This window comes from Pyrus communis, chromosome 7 (assembly GCF_963583255.1).
Source record: "Pyrus communis chromosome 7, drPyrComm1.1, whole genome shotgun sequence".
NCBI classification, from domain to species: domain Eukaryota; kingdom Viridiplantae; phylum Streptophyta; class Magnoliopsida; order Rosales; family Rosaceae; genus Pyrus; species Pyrus communis.
This window is the reverse complement of record NC_084809.1, coordinates 2,281,113-2,292,664: the sequence shown is the minus strand read 5'-3', so window position 1 is coordinate 2,292,664 and position 11,552 is coordinate 2,281,113. Positions and strand designations below refer to the sequence as shown.

General features: G+C 34.5%; 1 protein-coding gene across 1 annotated transcript; it reads right to left on the bottom strand.

Moving 5' to 3' along the window:
* Positions 1-2,365: 2,365 nt before the first annotated feature.
* On the bottom strand, positions 2,366-6,280 carry LOC137739503 (uncharacterized). Its single transcript, XM_068479093.1, has 17 exons — positions 6,096-6,280; positions 5,834-5,959; positions 5,640-5,699; positions 5,437-5,550; positions 5,266-5,353; positions 4,846-4,991; positions 4,666-4,767; positions 4,450-4,521; positions 4,278-4,377; positions 4,099-4,181; positions 3,665-3,742; positions 3,461-3,559; positions 3,317-3,367; positions 3,172-3,228; positions 2,994-3,035; positions 2,775-2,861; positions 2,366-2,664 (listed from the first exon to the last, which is right to left on the bottom strand). The coding sequence occupies exons 1-16, from the start codon at positions 6,255-6,257 to the stop codon at positions 2,799-2,801; spliced, it is 1,443 nt and encodes a 480-aa protein (XP_068335194.1). The 5' UTR covers positions 6,258-6,280; the 3' UTR covers positions 2,366-2,664; positions 2,775-2,798.
* Positions 6,281-11,552: the final 5,272 nt, after the last annotated feature.

Here is an 11,552-nt window from a genome sequence, read left to right as displayed (position 1 = left end):
TAAAATATCGCTATGGTTTTGTAATTAAGAGTAATGATATTCATACTATGTTTTTGTATCATATTTCTATACCAGCTTAGATGGCATCTGATGTAGACAGCCACATCATTTTGAAAAATTTGCAAAATCCAAGGAAAGGAAGGAGAAAGACTCATTGGATACCACAATCATTATTTAATTAATTAATTTTTCTTAATTATTAGTTTATTAAATAATGAACTAAATTTAAAAATCTAATTAATTCAAATAATATAATTGTCCACATCAAATACTACCTAAAATGATATGAAAATATGGTACAAAAACATAATACGAATAACATTACTTATTTTGGATATGGTCCATTTGTTAAACTATATTAATTCTTTTGGACATAAATTTAGTACTATGATTATAAATTTGACAAGTGGTATGTTGGATTTGTTGAGTACTTAAATACAAGAATATCATAATGCAAAAGTTCCCCAAAAAAGTAATTAATAATACACCTGATTTGATTGGACTCCAGATTGACTAAAATCCATTGGGTTCTGCCACATTCCACGTATCTTAGTCTTTTTCAAAAGTTATTTAATGAGTTATGATTTTCACACATCCTTAACTACTTTTTCCACACCCGTTCATATTTTTTAATACTTAATTTGTATCCTACTATTTAATCTTCCATATATACCCCTCCTTATTTAATCTTTCATTAATTACCATCAAAAAGTAGGAAGGGTATACATAGAAGATTAAATAGTATAATATCAATTAAGTATTAAAAAAATAGGAAAAGGTATGGGAAAATCAGTTAAAGGTGTGTGAAAATCACAACCCTTATTTAATGTGCACGAAAGATGCATTGAAACATTTCATGTCGTAACAAGTGAAAATTAAAAAAAAAAAAATCATCAATTTATATTATAAAACGTTAAAACTCACATTAAGAAGTTGACAATTCAAAACCACGTAATACAAATAATAATATTTACAATTATTTCAACATGTTATCAATACATTAACGATAGGAAAATGTTATTGACATTCTAAAAATTTCATTCTACACTCCTTACAAATGTTTTTTTTTTCTAATATAAAAAAATTTAAAATGTAAAATAAGATTTTTAAAATGCTAATAACAATTCTCTAACGATAATATTGATAAAAACATATAATATAATTGAATTTCTGACGTATTTTTCTTTTGTCATTTTACTAGATTCATTAGGTTGACCATATTATCTGAACAAGACACATCCCAATATACTATGTAATAATACATTTGCTTGGAAATTTGTAAAAAGATGTAATAAATATTATAATATTTAATATATTGAACTGTGTACAATTTATTAATTTTTTTTACTGTTTGAGACTATGAAAAATCAAAGTACGTAATAATAAATTACAATTGAATTAACACATAGTCAACATGGTCTAAAAATATGACGGCTCCAAACTCCAAGCTCAAGTCCTGTACCTTCAATTACAAGGATTGTCTACCCTTCCACTTCCAGTGTTCTCCTGTGCCTTTCTATTTTGTGCGATCACGGTTAAGCCACGTCAACATTTTATATTATTTTCTTTATATAGATAATAAGATAAAAATAAATAATAATATAAAATGTTGACGTGGCTTAACCATGACCATACAAACAGAAGGGTACCAGAAGTGGAAGGGCAGACAATCCTTGTCCTATCTTATTACCTTGACTTTTCGCTTATGTTCCCAAAACTAGATTAATAATAATCAGCACAAATCTCCGATTAAATTGAAGATGATGGCGCAAATGGTCATCTACTACAATGATGATGAAGAGTATTGTTTTTGCACCACAACGTAAGTTCGAACTCAATGAACTTCCTAATCTAACATCTAATCTAATAAATTTATTGTCTGACCAAAAAGGTTTTGACCTTGGTTTAGATGGCCACACTGAAGTTTTCCTCGATGGGAATCCCACCAAAACCCACCAATCAATTAATCTGGATATTTGAAATTTGATCCAAATGCTACAAACAAGGAACCCTTTTAAAAGTTATAATAATTTTAACCATTGATCAAATTTCAAGGACCTGAATTAATTGATTGGTAGGCTTTGGTAGGAGAGATCCGGAAGGGATATTTTCCCGTTGATAACCTTGGAAGTGACACTGCCACATTAGTGAAAAGACCACTAATGTCGCTTCAAACCCAAATTAAAAGGTTTTGACAAAAAAACAAAAAAAAACAAAAAAAAAAACAAAAAAAAAAAAAAAAAAAGGCAACAGAGATTTTGTTTGTCTCACATTACTAATCAACCATTCCCACCTAAAGCAACTTTCAGGTAAGAGATTTTTCAATGTGTCAGGAATACTTCTCGATACATTAAGTGTTTGGATACTTAAAAAAATACAGAATTATATTTCCAACACATCCAAAACTTTCTCCTTTCAAACACATAAAAAGCCACTTTAAAGAAAAAGCTTCGACCAAAAAAAGTAAAAAAGAGAGAAAGAAAAAGCACTTTGTAAAGTGGAAGCACACAAAGTTTGTCTGCTAAATCAACGCAGACATATTTGTTCATGACTCAGATCAGACTGACTATCGAAATTGTTAGGTAAGGAAAAAAAAACAAGGGGAAACTTTCACGTTTTAATTAGGTCTACCGCCATCACCGACAGCCTCTTCATCTGGACCATCTGTATAGTACCAGACCAATTAAATTAGATACAGTGTTTACGTGCAAATACGTGTGTGTTGTGTCCTGCAGTTTCCTGATATGAGAAGTTGAGTACCAAGAATTGCTTACCAAATCCGTCGCGAAGGTAATTACTTAACTGCTAACCGCCCGTTTACCTATGCTAGTTCCTGCAATGTATCCACCAGACCAAGCATTCTGCAGCAGAAAACAGGCCGGGCAGGAGAACCGAGTAACAGTTAATTAAGCGAATAGATGATAGACAGCGAAGATGCAGTTGCTAAGTCCTACATGACGTTAGAAGTGCTTTTATAAAAGAAGTTCTTTTACCTGAAAATTGAAACCACCAGTGATGCCATCAACGTTCAGTACCTGAAAACAGACGTTACTTTTTAGCACAATAAGTAGGACACTGGTGTGTCTGTGTGTGCATACACAAATGCAAGTGCGCATTTTTTCTTCTTTGCTTTGAATCTTTTGATGAACAACATATTTCCATGGATACTACCTCTCCAGCAAAGAATAGACGCGACTGGATTTTGCTTTCCATCATATTCAGCGATATCTTAACAAAAGCGAGAAACAGAATTACACTTCCAATGAACATGAAAGAGAAGAGGGAGAAAGGGAGAGTAGCCAAGAGAGGGGGAGACCTCAGAAAGTGGAACACCGCCGGCAGTGACAAATTCATCCTTATATTGACTCTTCACCATGAAAAGAAGCATATATCCCTTCAGTAAAAGATTTGTTTTTAAGGAAAGAAACTGCGGGTGCACAGTAGGGTCACAGAACCCTACCTTTCCGTTAACATAAAAGTTACAATTCTTTAACATATGCGCAAGAGAAATTAATGCGTTCTTTGAAATGGAAGCCCACAAGGTATCGCCATGTAATTCCTACACATGAAATAATGAAAAGCAAAAAACCAAAAATCTGTAAGGCTAATTTGTCTATTAAGAGTCCTGCAAAACATCATGTTGAAGCTCGGAACAACATCAAACCTGGCGGCCCAATAAATATATCCAAAATCTCTTCACAAGGCCAAATTCTGAAGGATATGAATTGGAGAGTTTATGCTTCTGCAAGAGTATAGGCAACAAACAAGAGAAGGAGAACTATTTAGAGCACAACAAATCACAATGGCATAACACAAAAGTGAGACTATTTAGAAGAAAATTAAACATTGTGTCACAATCATAACATAAATGAATAAATAAACATGAACACAAAATAGATTCGTAATCCAGTATGCATAGGTTTCCTAATTTCAGAAGTATTTGTAAGTGTTAGTCCACCTTCTTATGAATAAAGTTGTCTGCGCTCTAGTATACAACCCACCTAGCCTCATCATTGCCCATAACAAAACTAGTTACATAGTTCCACTTTGACCATGAGTTTGATTAAGGAAGCAATAAAACTTAAGAGCAAGGATTACCGCAAACTTATTTTTGTGTTGTGTGACGATTGACTTCAGATCTTCTATATGCACATCAGGTGCGAAGTCTAAAATAAGATTCCCTGCATTCAATTGCTACCAAGTTGAGAAACAACATCACAAATGTAATGAAAAGACGTGGCCAGAACAATTAAATAAAAAGAGAAGAATTTCCTTGCCTTTGTATCCTGAACTGGCTAAAACACAGGCACCCCAAGCAGATAACCGAAGAATTGCAGGCCCACTAAATCCCCAGTGTGTGACTAGTACAGGTCCAACCTGCAGTTCCGAATCTTTAGATATGACACATGAGTTATTGAAAATTTAATGATGGGAACAGATATAACATGCCTGTGTAAGCTGTGGTATATTCCTCCGGGCATTCTCTATTTTCAGTGTTGCCTTAACTTTAGGGAATGTAATCTGAATGTTAAAACAAGAAGGTTGAGACCCATACACAAGCTTGATTCTCTCGAGTATGCATTTTTCGTAAGGAACATAAGACAATGATGGTTACAATTGATATGCAGTAAGCAACGGATTTTGATCATTATGAAAGATAATCACCCCCGACAAGTCTCTCAACTGTGGATCTTCAATCTTGAAAGTAAATAAGCTTGGTACTGGATCTACAATTGAATGACCAAGCTGAGATGCAAGACTGTAACCCTGCGACGAGAACGAAGGCATATCAACAAACTTAATCCATCAACGTGGCAGTACAAGGGAACACCAATTTATCACAACCTGCTTGCTATTACCACTGGCAATCAAAAGATAATCAGCTTCAACATATTCGGGAGAACTGAATGTACGATTTTCAACCCCCAAAAGGAATTTCCCTCCATCAGTAGAAGATGCAGTTACCACAGCTTTTCCAGTCTGAAGAGAAACTGGTTGAAGAACTCAAATTCAGCACAAACAACTTGCAAGTTATCTTACACGTCTATGAAATGACAACATACTCGGTGACTGCAGAATTAACTTCTTTCAAACTATCATGTCATACAAACCCCCGTACAATTTTTCAAGGCGTAATAGTCGGTCTAAATAATAACATATCTATCTTAGAAATAGCTCTGTAACGAGAGCCACATAAGCATAAATAAAAAGGAACAAAATGGAAATATCAAACAGCACCACCATTGAATCAGTGGAAAAACATACCTCCCAACCGTGTCGATTCAGACATGAGACAATCAATTATCGTAGACGAACTGTTGCTGACAGGAAATACCCTTCCATCATCCTCAGTCTACAGTTCAAAGAGCACAAATTACACATTCAACACAAAATACATTAAAAACAAACTGACATCATGTAACTTCGTATGCAAACCTTCAGCTCAATCCCTTGATCAGAAAACCAGGACATGGTATCCGCTGGCCCGTGCGTATTGAAGAACGCTCCCTTCAATTCTTTATGACCCCTAGGGTAATTTTCTGCCAAAACCTATCGCCAAGAACATCATTCTGAACCCAAAGTATTTATATAAAGATGCTCTAATCTCAACTCAAAGAACCCATGTTTATATTAATTACCATAGTATCGACACAATGCCCATTCGTCACATTGCATCGGCCTCCTCCAGAAATTTTTACCTGCCAACAATAACAAATTCGATAACAAACCAACTAATTAGGCATCATCACCTCTACTTCGTGCCTCGGAATCCTCTCCCTCGTTGATTAGAGTAGTTTAAAACATCGTCTTCACGGAGAAAACAAAAACAAACCTTGGATAAAGGTCTTCCTTTCTCAATGATGACTACATTGAGATTAGGAGCTAGGGTTTTAGCTCTAATTGCTCCATAAACCCCAGCTGCTCCACCCCCAACAACCACCAACAGCTCTTCACTTGCCTACCCAATAAAAATCTCAAACAAATAAGACCAAAAATTAACTTAAATTAAATTAAATTATTTAAAATAAAATTAAAAAAAAAACCATAAAATTGTCTGAGAAACAAGGTTTGAAAAACAAATTTTATCATGTTACCTTGTTTTGAGCTGTGGGGATGGGAGTTGAAGTAAATTTCTTCTGTTTGGGGGTTGAAATAAGAAGGCCATTGTTTTTGGCGGAGGCCGCCGCTTCCGAGCGGACTCTAGAGTGACGGACGGCGGAGCGCGCCACAGTGAAGCGCGCCAAGGTGAAGCTCATAGGCACTCCTCCTGTATATTCGATTTTACAGTACGCCACTGCAACCGTTTGCTGTGAAGAAGCAAAACATGGTAAGGTGGGATGACGTGGCACGAGTCAATTAGAAAGAGCGTGAATTGACGATTTCATCCCTGGATTTAATCCGAGTCAAAAAGTCCTTGAACTATTTTCCTCTATACTTCAAAGGTTTCGATCCAATCTAAACCACCAATTTTCTATCTGCTAATACTAAAAAGATTAAATTTATAAATTAAATTTACAAGCTAAATGATGTGTCATTAATATGAATAAGAACGTTTATCAACACTTAAGTCATAATCAAATCATCAACTTTCATGTCATTTAGTTTACAAATTTTGACTACAAATTTAGTCCCGCTACGTTTATCAACGCTTAAATCATAATTCAATCATTAACTTTCATGTTAATTAGTTTACGCCACTCAGTATTACGGTCTGGTGATATTCCTCTCCACTTGGAAGTAAGATGTCTTAGGTTCAAATTTCGTAGATGGCGAATTCGATACCAAATTAAGCTACCCATTGTGTAACTTAGACAAACTCCTCTCCCCTTAGTGTAAAAATATCGATGTACTCAGTGGCAGAGCCAGAATCTTGCTTTACAAGGGGCCCTTCACAAATCTAAAACTTTTATTTTTAACGCCTAAGATATTGTGTAGGTTGACTGTATTTTTATTTATTTATCTCAAATTGCATCGACCATACAGTCACTTAATCCAAATAATACTTAAGAGCAAAGCTTAAAAAAAGAGACAAACGATCGACTAGAAGTTCAAGCCAACAGTCCTTAGCTTAAAAGCAATTAGTGATAAATCCTGACTATTAGATTAAGAAACTGTGCTCGAAAACTCCGACCTAGATTAATCTCCTCTACCCAAAGGGGAACTTGAAGTAATTAACAAGTAGAAAAAGGTACATCATTATACGTAAAGAATCTCTTATCTAGGGACTCCAAGATTGCAACTAAACTTACCAGAAGCAAAAGGAGTTTATGCTATATCTTATACATAGCTAAGATAATAAAAAATTGCAGGATAGGCCTACGACTTCCCTAGTCCCGTAATGGCTCCACCATTGGGAATTTGGATGTACTCAAAACAAAAACATGTCATTTAGTTTACAAATTTTGTCTCACTAGCATTATCCTATCGTAAATTTTTTTTTTTTTTTGAATAAACGGTATTATTTACACTAAGGAGAAGGAGAAGAAGAGATGAGCTTAGCCTCACAATAGACTAGCAATAATATGGTTCAAATTCGCCTTTGGACGTCTTACTTACATATAGAGAGAAATACCACTAAATCGTAGTCGTATCCTATCGTAAACTTTAAAGCTATTCGATTTAATAGTCTATCAGTTTGAGTTGTAGCGACGTCCTTGCTTCGCCCCTTACTCGTGCATGCATACTTTCTGTTGGCAATTTCTTAAACACGTGGAAGCGCATGAGCCAACTCCTCTATACTACACAGGCATAGAGCCGCTGCATGTATTTAGCACAACGTTGCACCAGCATACGTCTCTTTTAATGCATGTATGTATATTGTGTTTGTTTGCAAGTATATGTATATTGTGTTTGTTTGCAAGTATCATGAACCTAAAGTTCGTACTTAAACTCGAACTTGAAGTTTTGAAAATAAGTGCCATAGAAATTCGAAGTTTCATAAAACAATACACCCGTAAAAATCCGGAGTTCTTGTAGGTGATTTGTTAGGATTACATGTAGATGATGCTTTAAAAAACAACTGTAAAATTTAGTTTGTGCAAATTACTTTATTGTCCATAATTTTATTTTGTGATAGAAGACAAAAATGTTTTTTCACCTTCTTATAGTTGACAAAAAGAGTTTAATTAATATGTGGTTTAAATTAACTTATTCCTTACAAATCTGTTATGTGTAAATAAATTAACTTGAAATAGGTCCAATTTTATGGAAAGAGATCCTCTCTGGATCCCTTCCACCAAATCCACCAAATCAATCAATCCAGACACTTGAAATTTGATCCAACGACTACAAACAGGGGGCTCCTTTAAAAGTTATAATAACTTTAGTTGTTGGACTAAATTTCAAGAGTCTGAATTAGGTGATTGAGTGGATTTGGTGGAAGAGATCCAGAAAAGATCTCTTTCCCAATTTTATGGCCTAACAATTAGATTAGTCCAATTTTTAGTTTTTTTTTTTATTTAGGTCCATGAATAGGACTCCATGTGTTATCACTTTTTATTGTTAGGTTGATACTTTGCATTGTGATTACTATTTTACTCTACTATAGTTATTCAATGGAAAAAGAAAAAAAAAAGGGGAAAGAAAAAGAAAATGATACGATCGGTACTTTGCAAGCTATCTTCAAGTGGATAATCGCTAAAAACATAGCGACTATTATCTAGAAAGGTCGCTATATTCTTACCGACCCCTCCCTTTTCAATTATTTTTTTATTTTGTTAATGTTTCTTTTATTCTTTTATTTTTCTTACAATAACAACAAACTATTATATCGTGTTTTTCAAAATATATTTTTTTCCATGCAAAATATATTATAATTCATTTTTAAACACTTGTAATTAATGATTTAAAACCTAAATTTAAAAATATTTTTCTATATTCACACTTTAAGAATCAATAAAAAATAGTTTTTGGACCTAATAATCGGTAGGATCATATCCAAAGGTTTTGCAATATTTTCCTTAACTCCAGCGCAAAATATTTCTTAAAGCTAAAAATTTCAATTTTTTTTCACAAAAACTATGTGCTATAAGCCAAAGTTAGAGTCATTCTATTCGCACCACATATTTCCTAAAATTAATTTAGGACATTTTCAAAATTTCGAACACCTATAAATCTCTTGGGGGACCTCGCTATTAGTTATATTATTTTTCTATTTTTTTTTTTTTCAACTCAGGTACCCTATTAGTCGGCATAAACCCAGATTTCAACTGATCTTTTATAATCTAAACTACCTATCATATAAGTACTTTTACAGTCTGAACTACCTGCCATATAAGTACTTGTACAAGCTAAACTACCTATTGTATTGTAACTACCTATCATGGTGGAATAAGTAATTTTACATGATTCTAACAGTAAGATGTAGTCCTCCATCTTGGTAATGTTAAAAGCCCCCGAAGCTAACACAATCAATGTCAAAAGCCTCTTTGAGCAATTACTTACATAAGACAATCAATGTATAATGCTTGCGAATCATGTAACAAATACCAGCAAAAATGAAGCTTATTGTTGTAAACGAATCAACGAAAACATGTAAAATTACTTGTAGTTCTCATAGCTTCATGCGAATTCAAATTCAAATTTGGATACTAATCTTCAAGAATGGCGAGGAAAATTCAAAATAGGAGTCAGATAGAGTTTTTAATGAAATGACGAGATTTAATGAGTAACTTTTTTTTTTTTTTTTTTAATACAATGATATATTTTACACTAAAAAAGATGAGAGTTTTTTTATAAAATAATGAGATTTGATGTGTAACCTAAAGTTCTATGTTAATTTTGGAAGAGTCATGATAAAACATTCAACGACAGTTGGTGCAATTTTGTTTTCAAATTATGGACACTTTAATTGCTCTACTTATTAGACCCTACCTATGACTGTGCAATACATTAGACCCATATCAAAACATACGGATCAGGATCCTCTCATGAGTAAAGGGTGAGGATCTTCCTGACCAAGCCCATCGGGCCGTTGAAATTTTATCCAACTACTACAAACAAGGGGTCCCTCTAAAGTTATAATAATTGTAGCCGTTGGATAAAATTTCAACGGCCCGATGGGCTTGGTCAGGAGAATCCTCAGGCCTAAGGTCTTATGGACCGAAACATGGCCCAGTTTTAAAGGTCAGGCCTAATTTGTCCCATATTAAAAAATATATTAATGAATTAAGACTTTTAACTAAAATGATAAAATAATGAGAAATTTTACGTTTAATTCTTGACAATATCGGCTTAGCCCGGCCATATTTACTATTATAGTAAAAAAATTTAAGGCTAGGTAAGGCTAAGACCATTACTATTCGGCCCGAGTTGGCTTGAGTTAACCCACATGTCTATAGTTAACCAAGACGACAAAAATATCATAAAATGTTTGTTCTAGTTGTTGAGTACTACTACTAGTAGATCTACATCTTGCTCACCACTCCAAGTAATTTAACCAAACCAATGACCCTAGCATCCTTTTTTCATTATAATATTGTTGACCCTAAAAACTATCAAGCTTAGGTGGTGCGCAGACCAAGTAATTAATAAATTAACTACGTCATTCGGTTATGTGCAAGGTGTGCCAACTAGTCGTCCGAGCTTGGCTGGGGAGTAAAATATGTTGATGTGGCGTTGAGCGCACTGCTGACTTCTTAATCTTGCGACTGCGGCCGAGGAAGGAACGCGTCTCGGCCTTCGGGTTCTAGAGCCTAAAGACAAGGCTGCTAGTTCTGCGAAGTTCAATATCAAATTCGGCTTTCAATGTGCCGAATGTAGTAACCTGTAACACCTCACTTTACCGAGAAGGCTGATGAGATGACATCTACCAACAAGGACTCGAAAATCTTTGTCGACCGAGACTTGGATAGGTAATCAGTCGCCCAAGAAGTAGTGCTGTTTATCCAAACTGAAGGTGCTCATTGATCGGCTGATTCTACGGCTCTAGTGCTGTTTATCCAAACTGAAGATTTCACCGGTTGCCTTCACAATGTTGTTTATCCAAACTGAAGATGTGTCGACAAGACAACGAAAATAAAAATCTCAAAGTTGTTGAGAGATTTCGCGTAGAGCAAGAGTTTACGCAGAGCAGTATGTATGTTGAATTGGAGAGGTTTTGAACATTGCAGAATGCCTTGTATTTATAGAAAACTTGCTTGATGTGTTGTACCATCGTAGGATCTGACTCGTGGAATACTATGTTGATGCCAGACGTATCAAAGCACTGACCTTCTCCCGTACGTTGCTAATCCGCATGTATTTGAAATTATCCTTGAGATAATTCTAATGTACAGGTGCATTTAATCTTCCACGTGGAAGCCATAGAATGCTCCCTTATTGTTTGTCTTATAAGTGCCAACCCATTGCAGCAAAAAATGTAATCGTTATCTTCCATCACCTTGCCATTTTACCAAAAATGTAATCATTATCCTCCATTATTCGTGCATGCATTCTTCATTATCTGATTGGTCTTTGAACTTGATAATCATCTTGCCATACTCTTACTCCATTCAAGATAGTTATGCTATCTTTTTACGAAATTGCATCAGATTTAAACCACACGGCATGGT

What these genes read in the sequence shown, in the direction of transcription:
- LOC137739503 (XM_068479093.1), bottom strand. Translation starts at nt 6,257, where the DNA reads ATGAGCTTCACCTTGGCGCGCTTCACTGTGGCGCGCTCCGCCGTCCGT. An exon ending in CCAGTGGTAATAGCAAGCAG is followed by an intron (nt 4,768 to 4,845) that starts GTTGTGATAAAT and finishes TTCTCGTCGCAG; the next exon opens with GGTTACAGTCTTGCATCTCA. An exon ending in ACTTTTATGTTAACGGAAAG is followed by an intron (nt 3,368 to 3,460) that starts GTAGGGTTCTGT and finishes TTCATGGTGAAG; the next exon opens with AGTCAATATAAGGATGAATT.